Genomic DNA, 22,115 nt, shown 5'->3' on the forward strand with positions numbered 1-22,115 from the left:
AAACAAAGGGGCCACAGTATTATTTCCTTTCTTTAGATCACTATCATCATCAACATTTGTGCGTTGCTCCTCTCATGCTCCTCTCCAACAGTCTCCAACCAAAAGTAAAGCGAAAGCGGTGGTGCGGTGGCGCGTAAATGCAGGGGCTTTAACCAAAAGTTGCTGCAACATGCTCCAACGCTCGAGGCGCCGCTTGGTCAGCATTGCAGCACTGGGCCTGACTGGACACTGGTGTCGAGTGCGCCATTCGTATCTGCGAAACCCAACGCAACTTCGAGGTTTGTGTTCGTCATTACGGGGCCGCCTAGTTGGTTGCAGTTCAACACCACTTGTTGCATCGTTTTATCTGCACTTCTGCATGCGCGGCACAATACACTAGTCACAGCACATTTTCGCACGCACAAGTGTCCGAAGGGTTCCCGCCCATTGACTTGTCCTCTTGTTGCCACCTGCGTCCCTCTTCAGTCTCCCGTTGGCGCACCTCGTTTGCGTAAGCCTGTCCGCCCTCCGCATTCAGCGGTTCCTTGAAAAAAAAAAATAATAAATAAACTAAACAGCCTCTCCAAGCATGAGGAGCAGGCGCGCGCGAAATGTCAGCTTACTGGCCGCCTCCCGCGCTTCAAAGCTTGACCACCCCATGTTCGCTTGCACTGCTTCGTTAGCCACTTTCCCATGACAGCGGAGCGCAACACGTCCCACCTCCCCTTGCAGCCGATGAAGCCATCCACAGGTGCTAACGGACAAACATAAGCGTTAGCAAATGACAGCCGAGTTTCCGTAACTCTTGTACCATGACGTAGAGATTACAACCCCACAAACAATGGCGACGCAATATTCACTGGGCCCCGAGTCCAGTGAAGCGAAGTTTTTCAGTTTTTCCTCATGAATGTCGTACATATCTGCTGCAGTTGAAAAGGCAACGGGCGTCGCCTCACGGAATTTATGCAAAACTAAGGGAACTGCCGCTGCAATGGGAACGCGAGCGACGCGCCGGGCATTTAATAAAGGAGGCATTGATATGGCCAAGCCAAACTGGCCGAACTTTCTGCCGCATTCTCCTAGCTTGGTCTACCTTTTCTGGTAGCTCATAGAGGCTTGAAGTGCATGTCAGCCATGCTGGGGCAAGGTAACATCTTATTTCTCGCAATGATATTTTCGCTCAGATGTTTTTGCCTCTTGCGGACTGTGTCAAACTTTGTTCATATGATTTTGTTTCATTTAGAGGCACCATTTAAAGTTAACTGTAGTTCCAAGGTACTTGGAAATTTCTGCAACTGCAGTGACCATAACGCTAAAGTTAAAGTAAGGAAAAGAGAAAGCGAGCGACTTACATGCTCAAACATTTGAACATCAGAAAAAAGTTTTATCAATTGGTGAACATTCCAGATCCTGTTTTTTACAAGTACTGCTCCAGGAGGGCACATGTAACCGGTAAACAGAGGCCTCAGAAGAACACCTGAGATTATAATGCTGTGTCTAAAGGTATGTCACACATACCTGCTTTGCTTCCATTTTGCTAACTCTATGGCTCATGCCTACCCATCTTTGCACATGTTTTTGCAGAAGGATGTTTATTTAACTCAAAGTGGATCATTAAAAATGCTTTCGAGAGGTCACAGAGAGCAGCATATGAAAAGCCTGGCACGATCGAAAATGCCTCGTCAGGAGAGCAGGCCCGGTCTCTACTACAGCTCGTACTGCTCCCCCAGGGAAATCGGGGATGTTATATTGAAGGTAGAGCGCCGTAAGGTGCTAGAAAGGTATAATCCGGCATGACTTACTCAACACGAGCGCCGCAGGCGCAATAAAGTTGGTTCGACATGCACCCAGCAATGAAAAAAGCGCCCCGCGATTTCTACAACGCCAGTCAGAACCTTGCCAATAAATTTTCTCTCGTGCCTCCATGTCCATCGATTCAACTGCTAAAACAAAATGTTGAATGCAGCTGCGAGCGAGCTCTGCAACCCAAAAGTAAGGGAAGGCACCTGCAGTGCTAAACAGTTGAAAATGTTGGAAGACCAAGAGACAGCTGCCAAGGAGAAGTGGTTATATGGGAGAAAGGGGAAGGGAGGAAAGGAGAATGCGAATAAGTCGCCATGGCAGGAACGCAGCAGACCGGCTGGCAGGAGCCCAGTGGTCAGACAGGCAGTCCGGGTAGGACAGTTCGAATGGTGCGGCCGTGGAGCAGTGTCCGATATTTGGAGGGAAGCCTTGTGGCTGTCCGTTTGTTGAAGAGGCCTCGGAGCCTTGCGGAAAGCCCTGCCGTGTCAAGAAACTCTTGCCCTCTCTATCTGTCCTTTGGAACATGCGTCATGATGGGCAATGCTGCTGTAGCACTGCCACCATCAGGGCATGCATAGGCATTCTTTCTGCTACGTCATAGTGCTCGATACATTTTTCACTTCATGCAGTCAAGTGGCATCCCATTTAATTTCTCTCTGTAGGATGCACTTTGTCAGTGAAGTGCATTCTCTGACTTTCTTGTGCATTTGGAAATTGATTGTCTGGTTCTTTGGTGATCGACACGGGTCAAAGAATCATTTCTGGAGCCAACATTTCAACAAAGTAACTTGTCTTTGTCAAGGCACCAAGAAGTCCCTTTGCTGAAGTGTTGGCTACAGAAACATCTCTTGTTGATCACTGCTGATCATATAGTCTCCATCTTTTTCTTAATGTGTTTGGATTTATTCAGTGCTGGTGCGTTGAGTTCTGAAGCTCCACCTGGTCTATGAGAGGTGCTTCATTGAAGCGCTCTGAATTTGTTTTTACTTGCTGGATTCCTTTACCACACACCACAACCTCACTTCACAGGATTTTTTTTTCCTGCTCCAATGAGTATGAATGCAGCTGCTGCAGCTGAGAACTTAATATCCAAATGTTCAAACAATGTGCTAGAAGTTGCCTATGGTTTGGATGTGATGCTCTTTAAAATGTTGTGCCAGGCACCATGATGATTTCAATAGCTAGTATCATACTTTTAGAAAAGCAGGGCTCCTGTGGTCTTTTGTGCACACTTGTCCCTAATGCTCCGCAAGCAGAAGTACGAGAGCGTACATTGATACATCCCGAGGTGGTATGTTTCTGTGCAACTTATTAGTGTGATGAAAAAGCCTGGAAAGCTTGACAACACTCACGGTACCAGCTTCCTTAATTGGAAGTGCTTGCCTTATCAACTATGCTTAAAACTGGGCTGGTTGATTAAGTAAAAGTTCCATTATACTTATGCTTGTGTGACTACACAAGGCCGGGGACATGAGTACAAAGAAACCAGACTAAAAAGCAGAGCCAGTTTTGTCCATGTGCCGGTCTTTGTGTCCTTATGCTAGCACAAGAATCGTAGAGCTTGCTGTACGCATGTTTTTTTGTGCATTTTCTTGCTGAGTTGTTCATTCTCTGTACTGATGTTCAATAGTATCGTTCTAATGCGTTAAATTCATATGCGTTGTTATCGCTGGCAAATGATGGCAGTACTTTAGATCCTAGGGGTGCTTCCATCGTTGAATCTTTGTCTTTTGCTTATGCAGGTTGGAGTAGATAAGCACTGGGCATGATGGCTGCAGCAAGTTGTGGCAATGGTCACATGGACGTAGATGACCAGTCAGAATCAGATGCCTTGCCAGCGCAGAAACCACAGAATACAGTAAATAGGTGTCAGACAGATCAGGATGCAGAGGGTCGAATATGTGTGCAAGCTCCATCAAGACAGCAGAATCAGAAGGACCTAGAGGAAGGGAGCCACACAGGTCAAAATGCAGGAGACTGTCGGCAATCAGAGGGCCGACCAGTGAAGGATACAGGGAACCCAGGTGGTCGAGATCAGGAGAAAGGACAGGATGCTAGAGAACAGCAAGAACACCAAACTGGACAGAATCCGGTGGACCCAGACGGTAGGTGCTTGGCAACATGCTTTACCTTTAGCAGTTTGCAGAGCTTTGGGCTGATGTTTCCTTATGTGCACCCCTATATCTCATGAAAGTATGACTGGATTTATTTGTGGATACTAACATTTAATGAACTATGCAAAGCAGTAATGAACAAACAAAAAGAGTAAATAGGAGGTGGTGTGATATGAGCTGCACTAGTTATCTTAGTAATCTTGCTTGCCAGCCTTGAAATACAGCTTTGTCCTCAGAAGGTTTGCTATTTCACATCATCGTCATCAGCCTATCTTATGTCCACTGCAGGACGAAGGCCTCTCCCTACGATCTCCAATTACCCCTGTCCTGCATCAACAGATTCCAACTAGCGCCTGCAAATTTCCTAATTTAATCGCCCTACCTATACTTTCTTTCATTTTATTTATTGAACCCTCAGGGCCAAAGGCATTAAAGAGGGGAGTGGTTACAAAAGAGAAATACATAAATAAATACAATGCATATTACAGAACAAGTATTGTCATCCTCCTGTTATACAATGTTAGCTAGTGCAGAACGAAAATGCTGGTTATCAATTATGCTGACGATATCTGCGGGAAGGCGGTTCCATTCGCGTGATGTGCGAGGCAAGAAAGACTGAAATGCAGTTTAAGTGTTACATGTTTCAATGCCAACTTTGTGACGATGGTCAATGCGATTTGACACGTATCTGGGGGACGAAATGAGGAAAACACTTAGCATGGGGTGATGGTACAGTTTGTGAAAAAGGCTCAAACGAATTGTCTGCCGGCGGGATGCTAGAAGAGGTAAAGAAAGATTAGCTTTCATGCTTGTTACACTTGCGGTACGGTTAAAGTTGGACAGGATAAAACGAGCAGCATTATTTTGAACCAGCTCAAGTAAAGTTATCAGTTTTTCATGATGCGGATCCCATATCGCGGCGGCATATTCCAAGTTAGAACGTATTAGTGTTTTATAAGGCAGTAATTTCAAAGAAGAAGGAGTTTTGGAAAAGTTACGGCGCACGTAGCCCAACATGCGGTTAGCTTTGTTAATAATGTATTCAATATGGCGCGTCCAGTTAAGGTCAGCAGAAATATGAACACCCAGGTATTTATATGAAGTAACCGCTTTTAATGCAACATTATTTAGGTAGTATACAGCTGGAGAGTTGGCACTTCTTGTTATTCGCATAATTTTGCACTTATTAGTATTAAGTTCCGTAAGCCATTCATTACTCCAAAGAGAAATTTTAGAGAGGTCACGCTGAAGACTGTTAGCATCGTCGGGAGATTTTATTTCGTGGAAAACCACACAGTCATCAGTTAACAAAAGAATGTTAGATGATACAATTGAAGGGAGATCATTGATATAAATAAGAAATAAAAGAGATCCAAGCACTGACCCTTGTGGCACGCCCGAGCAAACTTCGCTGAAAGGCGAGTTAAAATTATTAGCGTAAACGAACTGCGATTGGTTAAGAAGAAAGTATTCAATCCATTTCAGAACATTGTAGTCGATATTCAGTTGGGTTAGCTTTAAAAATAAGCGGTGACATACCTTGTCGAATGCTTTCGAGTAATCTAGGAAAATGCAGTCAGCTTCTGATGCGCGATCTAAAATATGGTGAAGTTTGATAGTGAAGCTGGCAAGTTGTGTTTCGCAAGAAAATGACCTACGAAAGCCATGCTGTGCAGGTGTAAAAAATGAATTAGACTCGAGAAAGTATGTTCTATTTCCTGACTTGAATAATGGAACCACCTTCCCGACTTTCCATTGTGTTGGCAGAGTGGAACTATCGAGAGTCTGCTGAAATATCTTTGTTAGTATTAAGGAACTGTAGACAATTGTATTCTTTTTTTTTTAATTTAGCATGAATGCAGTCAAAACCGGGCGATGAAATTTTAGGGCATCAATAAGTTTAGCAACACCAGATAAGTCGATTAAAATTTGAGGCATAGTTGGGAAATTATACCTGAGTGGAACGGGATGTTTGGTGTTTGATGTGCACGAGAAGTTCAGAACAAAAGTTTCGTTAAGTTCTGATGTGCATAAATGAGCCGGAATAGGGTCACCTGACGCGTCAGTCAAGTTAATAGATTCTTCGGTATGCGGGTTGATGACGTGCCAAAATTTTTTAATGTTGGTAGATAGCATCGATGGTAAAGTGTTAGAGAGGAAGTTATCTTTTGCTTGCTTAAGCGCAGTTATATAGGCATCAGCGACAGTCTTGTATGCGTCCCAGCGTGCGTTACATTGTGATAACCTGGCTGTACGATATCGGCGCTTTTTTCTGTTAGATAGGCATCTTATATGGGCGGTATACCATGGGGCTTGAGGATTAGAAGTGATGGTACGTCTTGGAGCATATGTTTGAGTTAGTTCATGAACTTTGGCCGTCAGAATATCCCAGTTAGTTTGCACAGAGCGTTCGTTAAAGTTTCTGAAGAAGTGTTGAGTAAAAACTGATAAGTCATTGCTAATGGCATCGAAGTCTGCTCTGATATAATCTAGTATGGTCTTTTTCTTTCTTTCAGGTGTAGGAAACGCAGTGTTAATGTTGAAAATGAGCAAAGAGTGATCACTTATGTTAGGTAAATAGGTGATGGCTGAAGCAAAGTCGGCTCGATTGGTTAGGATCAAATCTTAAGTGTTGGCTGTGTTGACAGAGATTCTGGTAGCGTTAATTGACTAATTGGGTAAGTGAAAAAACAGCATAAATCAAGAAAATCACTGGCATCGGATGAAAATTGAGATAGGGTGGGCTGGGTAACCCAAGAAATATTCGGAAAGTTAAAATCACCTAGTAAAAACAAGGAAGCCGATGGAAATCTGGTGTGTATTATGTTAAGTTTGTCATGAAGGTCGTTAATAAACGAGCGTAGAGAAGGAGGACGATAGCATACGCCGAATATTATTTTCTGATGGTCAAGAGTAACTCATGCCCAGACAGTTTCCAAGACGCTATTAGTGTAGATGCATCATAACTGTATGTCTTTCAACATAGCAAGGAGTATGCCGCCTCCCTGTTGATTTGTTCGGTCATTGCGATATACTGCGAAGCGGGGTGCGTTGTGAAAGAGTTTATCGTGAATTTGAGATGATAGTCAAGTTTCAGTAAGCGCTATGATATGCGCAGAACAGGTGTCGATTGCCGATGAAAGAGAAAGAGAAGTTTTCTCATTCGAGATACTTCTGATGTTAGTATACAGAATCGTAACATCAGATTTTGATGAATGACCACTGCCCCTCTCGCACCCCTAGGATGCCCCATGTGACAAAGCGCTTGATCCTTGATCTGATGGCTTGATCATGATCTGACTGCTTGATCAGATGGCTGCTCGATTTCATCGATTGTGTTGTTAGATGGATTGTACATGAAGCATTTGCCGCGTATGTATAGTGTCACGTGGTGGTGACGTTGAAAAATACAGTAGCAAATACTGTGAAAGACAAAACTAACTTTTATTGGGCGAACCTGTGCCCACAAAAACAGGCTACACTTATAGCACAACGATAGCGGCGAACACGGTTGGCGATCGTCGAAAATCTGATCAGCGGGTCAAGTGCATCGGCTTTTATACAGCAGTCATCGAATGTTCCAGATTAATCGTTGGGACCCGCAAGCTTTCCACAAAGTTCTACAACATTCGAGTCACGCGATGAAATCAGATAACACAAGGTTCGGCAACAACAGACAGCGAATAGAAGCATCAATAACATTCCAGAAACTTCGGATACATGCAGACGCGTCCCGCGCTGTGCGATAACATTTGTTAGGCGGCGAAACATGGTCGCCCATTAAATATAAGTACACGTGTCAATACCCCCCTCTTAAAAAGCATCGACCCGATGCTGCAAACAAATGAAATAAAAGAACTGCTAGCAAAGAAAACAACAAAATAAGGAAGTTCGTCAGCGTCCATAAAAGGGTTTAAGACGCACCACGTGGACCACTTCAGATCGTGCGCGGCGTCGCTGTGAATGCAAAATGCCGTCTGGCATGACCTCATAGTCCAGTGCGCCAATACGTCGGATGACCTAGTAGGGTCCGAAATATCGTCGCAATAGTTTTTCACTGAGTCCTCGTCGGCGTATCGGGGTCCACACCCAAACACGGTCGCCGGGCTGGTACTCGACGAAGCGTCGTCGGAAGTTGTAGTGTCGGCTGTCGGTCCTCTGCTGGTTCTTGATCCGCAGGCGGGCGAGCTGTCGGGCTTCTTCGGCGCGCTGGAGGTAGGTAGCGACGTCAAGGTTCTCCTCCTGGTCAGTGGCGTGCGGCAGCATGGCGTCGAGCGTCGTCGTCAGGTTCCTGCCGTAGACCAGCTTGAACGGCGTGATCTGTGTTGTTTCTTGCAACGCCATGTTGTAAGCGAATGTTACGTACGGCAGGACGGCATCCCAGGTCTTGTGTTCGACGTCGACGTACATTGCTAGCATGTCGGCGAGGGTCTTATTCAGCCGCTCCGTAAGACCATTCGTCTGCGGGTGGTAGGCCGTTGTCCTCCTGTGCCTTGTCTGACTGTATTTCAGAATGGCTTGGGTGAGCTCCGCTGTAAAGGCCGTTCCTCTGTCGGTGATGAGGACTTCTGGGGCGCCATGTCGCAGCAGGATGTTTTCGACAAAGAATTTCGCCACTTCGGCTGCGCTACCTTTCGGCAGTGCTTTTGTTTCAGGGAAGTGGGTGAGGTAGTCCGTCGCCATGACGATCCACTTATTTCCGGTTATTGACGTCTGAAAGGGTCCCAGCAAGTCCATCCCGATCTGCTGGAATTGTCGGCAAGGAGGCTCGATTGGCTGTAGTAATCCGGCTGGCCTTGTCGGCGGTGTCTTGCGTCGCTGACAGTCTCGGCATGTTCTGACATAACGGGCGACGTCGGCGGTCAGGCGCCGCCAATAATACTTTTCTTGTATCCTTGATAGTGTCTGGGAAAATCCGAGGTGTCCAGCGGTCGGATCGTCATGTAGGGCATGCAATACTTCTGGACGAAGTCCTGACGGGACAACAAGAAGGTAATTGGCGCGGACTGGAGAGTTCTTCTTCACGAGTAGATTGTTTTGAAGCGTGAAGGAAGATAATCCGCGCTTAAATGCCCTGGGGACAACGTCGTGTGCCCTTCCAAATATTCGACGAGGCCTTTTAGCTCCGGGTCTGCCCGTTGCTGTTCAGCGAAGTCTTCCGTGCTTATAATTCCAAGGAAGGCGTCGTCATTCTCGTCATCTTGCGGCGGCGGGTCAATGGGTGCGCGTGATAGGCAATCGGCATCGGAGTGTTTTCATCCGGACTTGTAGGTTACAGTGATGTCGTATTCTTGTAGTCTGAGGCTCCACCGCGCCAGTCGTCCTGAAGGATCCTTTATATTCGCTAGCCAACACAACGCGTGATGGTCACTGACGACTTTGAATGGCCTGCCATAAAGATAAGGGCGAAATTTAGCTGTAGCCCAAACGATGGCGAGGCATTCCTTTTCGGTCGTAGAGTAGTTGCCTTGTGCTTTTGACAGCGACCGGCTAGCGTACTATCACCTGTTCGACTCCGTTTCTTCTCTGGACTAGAACAGCACCGAGGCCTAGGCTACTGGCGTCAGTATGGATTTCTGTATCGGCGTACTCGTCGAAGTGCACAAGTACTGGCGGCGACTGCATGCGTCATTTGAGTTCTTCAAATGCGTCGGCCTGCGGCGTTTCCCACTTGAAGTCAACATCACATTTAGTTAGACGTGTCAAAGGCTCGGCGATGCGTGAAAAGTTCTTGACAGAGCGCCTGTAATAGGCACACATGCCAAGGAATCTACGCACTGCCTTCTTGTTGATGGGTTGCGGGAACTGTGCGATGGCAGCTGTCTTTTGCGGGTCTGGATGGACACCAGATTTGCTGATTACGTGGCCTAGGAACAGAAGCTCATCGTAAGCGAAGCGGCATTTTTCCGGCTTCAGAGTAAGCCCTGACGACTTGATGGCCTCTAGTTCTGTTGCAAGCCGCCTGAGGTGATCGTCGAAATTTCCAGCGAAGACGACGACGTCATCCAAATAAACGAGACAGGTCTGCCACTTCAATCCTGCTAACACCGTGTCCATGACGCGCTGGAACGTTGCAGGCGCCGAGCACAGTCCGAATGGCATAACCTTGAACTCGTAGAGGCCGTCTGGGGTGATAAAGGCAGCCTTTTCGCGAACTCTTTCGTCGACTTCTATTTGCCAGTAGCCAGACTTGAGGTCCATCGACGAGAAGTATTTAGCGTTGCAGAGCCGATCCAATGCGTCGTCTATTCGTGGGAGGGGGTATACGTCCTTCTTCGTGATCGTGTTTAGACGATGATAATCGACGCAGAAACGTAGGGTTCCGTCCTTTTTCTTTACCAGGACAACAGGGGATGCCCACGGGCTTTTCGACGGCTGGATGATGTCGTTGCGCAGCATTTCGTCGACTTGTTCTCTTATAGCTGCACGTTCTCGCGGCGAAACTCGGTAAGGGCTCTGGCGGAGTGGTCGAGCGCACTCCTCGGTGATTATGCGATGCTTGGCGACTGGTGTTTGTCGAATCCTCGATGACGTCGAAAAGCAGCCTTTGTATCGTCGGAGCAGACTTCTGAGCTGCTGTTGCTTAATCACGGGGAGACTTGGATTAATGTCGTAGTCTGGTTCGGGAACCATCGTCGTCCGGGTAGATGCGGCGGAATCCGAGAGGACAAATGCATTACTGGTTTCCAGAATTTCCTCGATGTACGCGATCGTCGTGCCCTTGTTGATGTGCTTGAACTCTTGGCTGAAGTTCGTCAGCAACACTTCGGTTTTCCCTCCATTCAGTCGAGCAATCCCTCTTGCGACGCAAATTACACGGTCTAGCAGTAGACCTTGGTCGCCTTCGATGACGCCTTCTACATCAGTGGGTGTTTCAGTGCCGACCGAAATAAGAATGCTCGAGCGAGGCGGGATGCTCACTTGATCTTCGAGAACACTCAAGGCCTGGTGACTGCGAAAGCTCTCCGGCGGTATCGCTTGATCTTCCTACAGCGTTATCGATTTTGACTTCAGGTCTATGATTGCGCCGTGATGGTTCAGGAAGTCCATGCCGAGAATGACGTCTCGTGAACACTGTTGGAGGATAACGAAGTTGGCAGGGTAAATCCGGTCATGAACGGTTATTCTTGCCGTGCAGATTCCAGTCGGCGTAATGAGGTGTCCTCCAGCGGTCCGAATTTGGGGGCCCTCCCATGCAGTCTTAACCTTCCTCAACTGGGCGGCGATGTGTCCACTCATTACGGAGTAATCGGTCCCTGTGTCGACTAAGGCAGTGACTGCGTGGCCGTCGAGAAGTACGTCGAGGTCGGTGCTTCTTTGTCTGGCGTGGCAGTTGGTTCTTGGCGTCGGATCACGGCTGCGTAGTGTTGAACTGAAGCTGGAACGTCGTGTCATCAAGCCATCTTTCGTCGGTGTAGTCTTGGCTTCCTGACTTCGTCGGGACGGCGGCGTGTCGTCATTAGGTCATCGAGATGGTTTCTTTGTCATCTTCGTCGGCAGCGGAGGATCTTCGTCAGTTCGACGAACAGCAACCGCATCTCCATCGGTTGCTGCTTTTAGTTTTCCGGATATGGGTTCGCAGAGCGGCCCCGGGCTGGGCCGGTGTATGGTCGGCGCTGCGGCGACAGGTAGCGGCCTGGTGACGGCGAACGGGACGGTCGTCGAGGATTCCACTGAGTAGCGGCGAGGTAGTCCGCGATGTCACGAGGGCGTTCACCTTCCCGAGGGCGCGGTGCGTCGACGGCGAGCCTTCGCAATCCCAGGTCGCGGTATGGGCATCGGCGGTACTCATGGCCGGCTTCGCCGCAGTGGTAGCAGAGCGGGCAGTGGTCGGGGGCTCGCAATGTCTGTCTTCCTCGCGAAGTTGCGCTGGGCGACGGGTGGGCGTGTTGGCGGTGGACGACGGAATTGCGGCGTTACAGGGCCCTGGCGTTGTCGCGGAGGGGGACCTTGACAGTGGCGTAGGTCATCGCTTCTGGCTGGGGCTGCAGTAATTGTGGTTGCAGCTCGGGAACTCCAAGAGATCGGTGCACCTCTTCTTTCACGATGTCGCCGATCGAAGCCACTTGGGGCTGCGACGAAGGCAGGACCTTGCGCAGTTCTTCGCGCACAATGGCCCTGATGGTCTCCTGAAGGTCGCCGGAATCCAGTCCTTGGATGGCGTACTGCGGCGTGAGCCCCTGGCGGTTATATTGCCGGGTGCGCATCTCCAGAGTTTTCTCGATTGTCGATGCCTCTTCAGAAAACTCAGCTACGGTCTTCGGCGGGTTACGAATAAGTCCTGCGAAAAGTTCTTGCTTGACACCTCGCATCAGGAAGCGGACTTTTTTCTCCTCTGCCATTTCCGGGTCGGCGTGCCGGCAAAGACGGGCCATCTCCTCCGTGAAGATCGCAATCGTCTCGTTTGGCAGCTGCGCTCTGGTTTCTAGTAGTGCTTGGGCTCGCTCTTTCTGCACGACGCTTGTTAACGTTTGCAAGAAGCCGCTTCGGAACAGGTCGCACGTCGTTAAGGTGGCTTCTCGATTCTCGAACCAGGTCCTGGCGGCGTCTTCCAGTGCGAAATATACATGCCGCAGCTTGTCGTCGCCGTCCCAACTGTTAAACGTAGCGACCCTCTCATACGTCTCGAGCCAGGTTTCCGGGTCCTCGAATGTTGATCTGCGGAACGTCGGAGGTTCCCTGGGCTGCTCCAGCACGATGGGGGACTCTGGGGCTGCCATTGGGGCTGCCTTGTCCACAATCTTCTTGGTCTTCTCAGGTAGAAGTCCGTGCTCCGGGGGCAGCTGTTGAAGACGGCGGCTTGCTCGATGCTCCGGGACTACGTTGGTGTTCTCTTTGCGGTCCGGGCTTGGATCACGGCTTGTCGGGGGCGTCCGGTACATGAACGAAAAGCACCTCCACCAGATGTCACGTGGTGGTGACGTTGAAGAACACAGTAGCAAATACTGTGAAAGGCAAAACATTTATTGGGCGAACCTGTGCACACAAAAACAGGCTACACTTATAGCACAACGATAGGGGCGAACACTTTCGGCGATCGTCGAAAATCTGATCAGCGGGTCAAGTGCGTCGGCTTTTATACAGCAGTCATCGAACGTTCCAGATTAATCGTTGGGACCCGCATGCCTTCCACAAAGTTCTACAACATTCGAGTCACGCGATGAAATCAGATAACACAAGGTTCGGCGACAACAGGAAGCGGATAGAAGCATCGATAACTTTCCAGAAACTTCAGATACATGCAGGCGCGCCCCGCGCTGTGTGATAACATTTGTTAGGCGTCGAAACGTGGTCGCCCGTTAAATACAAGTACACGTGTCAATAGTTTATTGTAGCGAAGGCGAAATTTGGGTGATCCCGGATGGCCAGTTCCAAATTCGGTAAGTTTCCGTCTCACAGTTCGAGTGGCGGGTGAAAAATCTTCGCTTATTGAAATTTTGTGTTCCTTGAAATCATTGCGATGTGATAGGATTAACTCTTTTATTTTGTAGTTGGTAAACTTGGCAATGATGGGTCTGCATTTATTAGTGGAAAATATCTCTAAACGATTAACACACTGAAATGGGTCGTTTGGTAGCGAGTCAAGAACCTTCGTTAGTGCATTGGTCAGTGTGCTTTCAATTTGTTGCCAAGTTTCAGATGAATCTGTTAGTCCGTGAAAAATCACATTTTCATGGTGTGACCTGTCCTCCATATCATCTAGGCGCTTTCGTAAAAATTTATTTTGTGAAGTTAAGCTTTCAATACAATCTTGCATGCCTGCAAACTCATGGCTGAAGGTATCAAGAGCTTTCCCTTTCTCTTCTAGTTCATCCAAACGCTTCTGAACGTTAGTTATTTTTGTTTCAATGCTTTTCTGCCCAGCCTTAATGAGTTTCATGTCTGCGGTCAGCTCATGTTGTGCCTTCGAACTTTGTAATGAGCGGGAGTGAACGTCTTTGAGCAGTTGAAAAATTATGGTCATCTGTTCTACAGGGTCTTCAGGGAGTGATTCAATTTCTGATAGGGATTCGGATCGAGTGGTGGGGCCGGGGTTCATTTCTATGTCGCCGGAGCACAAGAGTAGGAAAGCCATAGAAAAGCAATCATGCACAGTTTCACACAGCAACCCTGGGCACGGGAACAGCAATAAGCAGATGTCATAGCTTTTTTTAGCGTACAAGGAAAACATACACACCTGCATCGGAGCAAAGCGAAAATCAGGAGCCATGCTTCTTGCAATGTTCCCATGCCCACTGAATCCAAGGACGGAGTGGCCACAGCTTAAATTCCTTGCGGGCGATGATGCAGTTGTCAATGGGGTTGAACGGCCGAGGGCGAGCGATTCCATCCGGTGCGCAGGGATGAAAGATTTGTTGAAGGGGCCACAGTCAGGCAGTGGCGGTGGTAGCATCTGAGCTGATGGGCATGAGGGAGATAGCGATTCCGGTATCAGCCAGGTGAAGAAGAGCGTCAGCGTAACCTGCATTGGAGCAAAGTGAAAATCAGGAGCCATGCTTCTTGCAATGTTCCCGTGCCCACTGAATCCGAGGACGGACTGGCCACAGCTTAAATTCCTTGCGGGCGATGATGCAGTTGTCAATGGGGTTGAACGGCCGAGGGCGAGCGATTCCATCCGGTGCGCAGGGATGAAAGATTTGTTGAAGGGGCCACAGTCAGGCAGTGGCGGTGGTAGCATCTGAGCTGATGGGCATAAGGGAGATAGCGATTCTGGTATCAGCCAGGTGAAGAAGAGCGTCGGCGTAACCTGCATCGGAGCAAAGCGAAAATCAGGAGCCATGCTTCTTGCAATGTTCCCGTGCCCACTTCTCCCGTCCTCGACTGTGCTTCCCTTCTCTTGGCACCCATTCTGTTACCCTAATCGTCCACCGGTTATCTGACCTGTGCACTACATGGCCTGTTCCCCAGCTCCATTCTTTTCTCTTAACGTCAATTAGAATATTGGCTGTACCAGTTTGCTCTCTGATCCAAACCGCTCTCTTTCTGTCTCTTAACGTTATGCCTAGCATTCTTCATTCCATCGCGCTTTGCGCGGTCCTTAATTTCTTCTTCAGCTTCTTTGTTAGTCTCCAAGTCTCTGCCCCATATGTCAGCACTAGTAAAATGCACTGATTGTACACCTTTTCAATGATAATGGCAAGCTTCCAGTCAGGAGCTGACCATGTCTGCCGTATGCTATCCAACCCATTTTTATTCTTCTATGCATTTCCTTCTCATGGTCAGGGTTCCCTGTGATTAATTGACCTAGGTAAACATACTGCTTTACGGACTCTAGAGGCTAACTGGCGATCCTGAACTCTTGTTCCCTTGCCCGGCTATTCATGATTATCTTTCTCTTCTGCATATTAATCTTCAACCCACTCTTACACTCTCTCTGTTAAGGTCCTCAATCATTTGTTGTAACTCATCTCCAGTGTAGCCGAACAGAACAATGTCATCTGCAAACCGAAGATTGCTGATATATTCATCGTCGATCCTTATTCCTAAGCCTTCCTAGCTGAATAGTTTGAATATTTCTTCGAAGCACGTAGTGAATAGCATAGGAGAGATTGTGTCTCCTTGTTTGACCCCTTTCTTTATAAGTATCTTCCTACTTTTCATGTGTAGAATTATGGTAGCTGCGAAATCTCTGTAGATATTTTCCAATAATGCCTCTATGATTGCTGGCATCTCTACTGAATCAAATGCCTTTTCGTAATCTGTGAAAGCCATGTGGAGTGGCTTATTGTACTCTGCAGGTTTCTCGATAACCTGATTAATGACATGGATGTGATCCATTGTAGAGTATCCTTTCCTGAAGCCAGCCTGTTCCCTTAATTGACTAAAGTCCAGTGTTGCCCTTATTCTATTGGAGATTGTTCTGGTAAATATTTTATATAATGCAGGGAGTAAGCTAATGGGCCTATATTTTTTTTAATTCTTTAGCGTCTCCCTTTTTTGTGGATTAGTATAACGTTTGCATTCTTCCAGTTTTCTGAGACCTTTGCAGTCGATAGACATCTCATATAAAGAGCCGCCAGTTTTCCAAGCATTATGTCTCCTCCATCTTTGATTAAATCGACTGTTATTCCATCTTCTTCTGCCGCTCTTCCTCTTTTCATGCCTTGCAAGGCCCTTCTGACCTCATCGCTAGTTATAGGAGGAGTTTCTGTATCCTGTTCATTACTGTTTCTGATGGAGGTATCCTGACTCCTCTGGGTACTATACAGGTCAGTATAGATTCGTCCACTTGTTTTACAATATCTTTAAAATTGCTGATGATATTACCCTGCTTATCGTCCAGTGCATGCATCTTGGTTTGTCCTATGCCAAATTTCTTTCTCACTGATTTCAGGCTGCGTCCATTTTTTATGGTTTCAGTATTTCTCACATTATAGTTTCGAATATCACTTATTTTCGCCTTGTTGATCAGTTTTGACAGTTCCGCGAATTCTATCTTATCTCTTGAGTTGGACACTTTCATTTTTTGTCGTTTCTTTATGAGGTCCTTTATTACTTGGGACAGCTTGCCTACTGGTTGCCTTGGTGACTCGCCTCCCACTTCAATTGCTGCGAAACCAGCCTAGTTAGAGTTTCATTCATTATCTCTGTCATCTTCATCTCTCTGTTCTAAGGCTGCATATTTGTTTGCAAGTACCAGCCTGCATTTGTCTACACTTACCGTTACTGCTTATAGGTTGACCTGTTTCTTCTTGTCTAATTTTACTCTTTCTCTCTTCAAATTTAGGTGAATCCTCGCCCTCACTAACCTATGATCACTGCACTTTACCCTAGCTGTCACTTCTACATCCTGCACTATGCTGGGATCAGCAGAAAGTATGAAGTCAATTTCATTTCTTGTTTCACCGTTAGGGCTTCTCCAGGTCCACTTTCTGTTCCTAAGATTCCTGAAAAAGGTGGTCATTTTTCGAAGCTTATTTCTTTCTGCGGATTCTACCGGCATCTCTCATCTAGCGTTCCTCGAATCGACGGCGTAGTTTCCAATTGCTTGTTCACCAGCCTGCTTTTTCCTCACTTTTGCATTAAAGTCGCCCATTACTACAGTATAGTCAGTTTGCTCTTTTCTCACTGCTAATTCAACATCTTCATAAAACTGATCTGCTTTCTCATCATCGTGACTGGATGTTGAAGCGTAGGCTTGTACTACCTTTAATATACACCGCTTATTAAGTGTGATTACTACTACTGCTACCCTCTCACTAATGCTGCAGAATTCGTAAATGTTGCCCGCTATATCCTAATGTTGCCCGCTATATCCTTATGGATTAGGAATCCTACCCACATTGCGTCTTATCTGGCAGACCTCTGTAGCAAAGGACATGGCCGTTATTCAGCTATGTATATGCCTCACCAGTTCTTCTAATCTCACTAAGGCCGATGAAACCGTAAATTGCATTTTCCAAAGATCTGTGGGTATTAGTTGGTCTTACTTAAATGCTTATTTAGTGTCCTTGTTTATTCACACAATATTTGCAGAAGTCCTTGTTAGCACTGTCGTCTCCATAACATTCCCTGCTTTCCTATGAGTGCTCCACTTGTGTCAGAGCCTTTACTGCCGCACCTGAACACTAAATGTGCAGCAGAAGTATCAAGAGCAGACAGTGTGTGCTGTAAAATTTAGCATAACATTTCTTTTTCTCTACACTGCGTGCCTCTCGCCAATGTGTTATCAAAACAGTGGGACATTGCAGCTTGAGCTTATCTTGCCGACAGTACAGCCTTGCCGAGCACTTATTATGTTATCTTTTTTAATCTAGCTGAAATCATCGAATGCAGACAATATATGTATAGCATGAAATGCCTCAAGCAGCACTGTATGCAACTACAAGTATGAGGGTAGCCCAGCGTAAATATCGTTGGCTGAAGCTTCGCTCTTCCTGCTTTAATGGCATGTCGAGCACGATAAGAAAACCTCACTCGATTTCAGCTTTCAATGCCATTGAATAGATGGTTATCTGTGTTTCTGTGTGTTGTAAACCTAGTGACTGACAGCATTAAGTCTACCTGACCTGTATGAAAATTGTGAGCATGTACTGCTTCATTCACTGTTGACAGTAAACATTGTAAGCTTACTTGTTTCAAGTGTTTTTCTTTTTTTGCTAATTGAGGCCTCTGGGCCAGCTTGTGACATAATAAAGACATCTGTAGTCATGTTAGAGTATTGTAGACATGATTACCGCCCCGAAAGCGGTAACAAAATGCCCAAAACCAGCAAGTGAGCAGCACGACCAGCCCCACCAGCCGCTGCTGCAATGGCCATATTGCTCACTGATGGATGCTATGAGTGTCCCCTTTGGAACAGGGCGGGGGGTTGCCCCACCAAGCTCTTGTTACTGTATTGCATTATGTCCTACCTATGTTAAAAAGGAAGAAAAAAAAAGAATCCACAGTGAATTCTCATAAACAAACTTTCTGAACTCCTATTGTGAACTTTGTTTTTGCATGCCTCCATGTTTGTCGTTTCCCTACTTCCACTAATCTATAATGCAGACATGATTACTTTCCCCTGCTCTTGCTGAACCCAAGGGCTTCAAGGAGGCCAGAGATTCCTTAATCGACTGCTGGGCAGATATCTTCATATTCTAATAAAACATGCTCCATTGTTTCCCTAGCTTTACCGCAGCAAGCACATGCTTCTTCTTTCTTATATCTCTCTTTATAAGTTGTGTGTTCTAAGGCACTTGATCTCGCTTCGAAGAGTAACTCCCTTTGAGTTATAATTTAGTTTATATTTTGTCACCACCATCCCTCGGTCGTATACTTAAGTTCACAACGCCACTGCCACTCTTATTTCCGTTGCACTGTGGAAGGTACAGTTTTCCTTCTGTAAGCTTACATAGGTCTTCTGTGGTAAGGCCCTGGTCCCTTTAGGGCTGGACAGCAGCAAGTTTTCGGTCTCACTGCTCTGCAGCGCCCTTGGAGGAAAAAGAAAAGGAAAGCGGCTGCCCCGCGCGAAGTTAGAAAGTGACTTTGCCGCGATGCACTCCCTGCGCCCGAAACGTGCTGTGCTATGGCACCGCAATGAAATTTTTTTTCCCCGCCTCGACCACCCCTTCAAAGTGCGTCCCATGTTTGCACGTACGAATCTCCTGCGACAATCACCGCTCTTTCTAGCTATTCATCACTGGAATAAGCTGCCAAAAGAAATTGCTTCTATACGTGATCATGACTCATTTGTTAGTAATTTGAAGCGCAGTTTTACGCATGTTGGGTAAAAGCAGAATTTTATGCCTTTGACGCATTGTAAGTGTATCTACATGCTTTGTACGGAGTGTTGTTGTTGTTGTTGTTGTTTTCATCATGTATGCAATTCTCTTTCCTTTTTTTCTTTTTATATTTTCTTGTTATATTCGGTGATCTTTACCACGGTGTTCTATATTGCCTTCCCCCCCTAATTGTGTTTGACATATCCTGTTGTAACCCCCCCCCCCCTATGTAATGCCCATAAGGGCCTTTAGGGTATCTGAATAAAAAAAAACAAACGCCATCCGCATAAACCTCAGTGACAGCGCAAGCGTGCCACGCAAACGTCTGTGTATTATTAAAAAATTCATAGGGAAGTCGGGTACTAAACGGAAGCAGAGCGGGACAAGAGGACGATCGAAAACTCTGGCAATATTCTTGCTTCACGTTATCAATTGTGCAATCCTTGACACGCAGCATCGCCGCTGCCCAGCCTGCTAGTGAGAATGTCAAACATCATGGACATGCTCCAATAGTGAAACAGAGTGTGAAAATACGAGCTGCAACTGCGCTGAACGGCTTCAGGGTGGTGTCTATATGCGCGGCACGCGATGGTCATGGAACGTATTCATGTCCCTTCCCACGTATAGATGCACGCCACTACACGCCTGTGGTCAGCCCACAAATTTTCGCATGTTGCGTCCGTTCTGCTAGTTTGATCATGCGGTAGGCGCGGGGTGAGTGTAACACTTGGTGCACAGCGCTTGTCTATCTCGTTTCACCGGCAGAAGCGGCGGCCCAGCAGCTGCGGCGTGCTGCGGAAAAGGGTGACGTGGCAACTCTGGAGCGGCTGCTGGACTTGGACCCATCTCTGGCAATGCGCACCGATGCCGACGGCTACACGGCGCTGCATCGGGCCTGCTATGCCGATCAGCTGGAGGCTGCGCGGCTACTGCTAGAGAGGGCTCCGGACACCTTGGAGTGGCCCACGGTCGACTGTTGGCGCCCGCTGCACTCGGCTTGCAAGTGGGGCGCACTCAATTGTGCGCGGCTGCTAGTCGACTGGGGCGCCGACGTGAACGCGCCCAGCGAAGGCGGCCTGACGCCGCTGCACCTGGCGGCCAGCCAGGCACGTTCTCGGGCCCTGCTCGAGCTGCTGCTGTGGTCGCCATTTGCCAATGTCGATGCGCGCAGCCGCGCGGGTGACCGACCCGCTGACTTGGCCCACCGCCATGGCCCATGGGCCAGCCTGTTCGCGCTGCACGCCCCGGCGGTCAACTACTTCTGACGACGACTTGCTTCGAAGACGTGTCACGAGTGTGCATAAGGACGCACTTCATTTTGCGACACGACAGCGAACGGTAACGACTGCCAAACCTTGCTGTGCTGTTCAGATGCGAAGGTGTGTTCGTTCCCTGCGGCTTACGGAGATCCTGATCGTCTTCACAGTTAACCTGCCACGGTTCCTCCTAATTATGGAATGGGCAGATTAAACAATAATGTTGACCTTCTTCCTTTCTTTCCATTTTTGAATCTGCAGAAGGTTATTGTGTCCCCGCAGGAACTGTATTTGTCACTGTAACCAGGCATTCTTAATGTCACTTTGCTGAAGTGGCAACAAAACTGCAAGCACCATGTTCAATTTGTGGTTTTTTTTTTTTGCCTGAATACAAGAAACAGTATTCTGAGTAGACTACTTTTGAGTGCTGAATGGCTAAGCCAGCAAGCAAAATGCCCATCGCTTCAGTGAAGCATCATGCCAGCCACCACGCCACACAGAAGCAGTGATGTAGCCAGAAATTCGAAGGGTGGGGGGGTCCCGCTGTCAACTTCCCCTCCTCCATATCTCTCTTTCTCTCTCTCTCTCTCTCTCTCTCTCTCTCTATATATATATATATATATATATATATATATATATATATATATATATATATATATATATAGTTAGACTTTCCAGGTTTTTTAACAAAAATGTGACGAGGAGTACACAGAAGCCATTTGTCTACCTTGGTTATGCAGCCAGGCGGTCGCAAACTGAGGATAAATCGTAATGTCAGTATTTAATTAAATTCGATAATTAACTTTTTATTTACTGCAGTTAGCATGTATGCTTATCTTGAAAACTCAATATGCAGTGTGATTTGGTGACTATTCCTTTTTGTGCAATTTTAGTAACGCGCCTGTGTCCTGAGGCATACACGTCTGCAATTTCAGCCCAAGTCGTCTAATTATACATGCGAGGCGCCTCCCTAGTGTGATATAGCTGTTGCGTATGGTTTTCTGTCTGAGAAGAATGTGAGGTGATAGCCGACGGTGATTACTTTTCGTTCTCGGCCAGCATTTCCATTCTTGGCCAACGAAACCGAAGAATGACTGTGCGGGCGACGTGAGACGAGCCATGTTTCTTTCGGCAACTGCTAGTAGAGTGGGTGATAAGACGCCATGTTGCTTAAGACTTCTTATACACTAAGGTGCAGCGATACTGCTCTGCTTCTTTTTATAATAATGGAAGCTTTGTTTGCACAGTGATTGAAATTGATACCATCTCACAACATACAGCAACAGCATCAGCTGCCCTACAGCACATTATTAACCACTAATGTTTCCAGGGCGCCTTGCATGTGCATAAAGAGCATTGAAGACCCTGCATTGTCAGCGCTTAGGAAACGCGGGTTAATGGCCCGTGTTCTCTATGTCACCTTCTTAAAATTAGAACGCATGTACCAGTCCTCATGACAGAGCATGAAATTGTGTCAACATAGTCAAATTCATATTTATTTAGTTACACAGCTCCGATTCTGGCATTACTTCGGAAGAAGTGGGAATAAAAGAACAACAAAAAGTACAGTGTAAATCCATGGCCTACATACAAACAAAACATACAAACATTTAAGAAATTTGCTTCAAATATATTTTTGCTTACACAATATTTTAGTTTCGAGTGATATGAAATCTTATTCAACTTAATTATGACAATTGTCAAGAAACCAACGGTTTAAAAATGTTCGAAATGCTTGCCTTCTCCCGCAACACACC

The 22,115-nt window shown here is 47.0% G+C and overlaps 1 protein-coding gene across 2 annotated transcripts; it reads left to right on the forward strand.

The window, feature by feature from the left end:
- Positions 1–76: 76 nt before the first annotated feature.
- LOC142575160 (uncharacterized) lies at positions 77–20,593 on the forward strand. Of its 2 annotated transcripts, XM_075684234.1 has the most exons (4): positions 77–278; positions 1,387–1,482; positions 3,525–3,887; positions 19,868–20,593. In XM_075684234.1, exons 3-4 carry the CDS (start codon positions 3,548–3,550, stop codon positions 20,365–20,367), a joined length of 840 nt encoding a protein of 279 aa, XP_075540349.1. In that variant the 5' UTR covers positions 77–278; positions 1,387–1,482; positions 3,525–3,547; the 3' UTR covers positions 20,368–20,593. The 2 variants fall into 2 exon arrangements, with proteins under 2 accessions (XP_075540349.1, XP_075540348.1); XM_075684233.1 differs by lacking the exon at positions 1,387–1,482 and having other exon boundaries at positions 78–278.
- Positions 20,594–22,115: the final 1,522 nt, after the last annotated feature.

This window comes from Dermacentor variabilis, chromosome 3, assembly GCF_050947875.1.
Source record: "Dermacentor variabilis isolate Ectoservices chromosome 3, ASM5094787v1, whole genome shotgun sequence".
NCBI lineage: Eukaryota > Metazoa > Arthropoda > Arachnida > Ixodida > Ixodidae > Dermacentor > Dermacentor variabilis.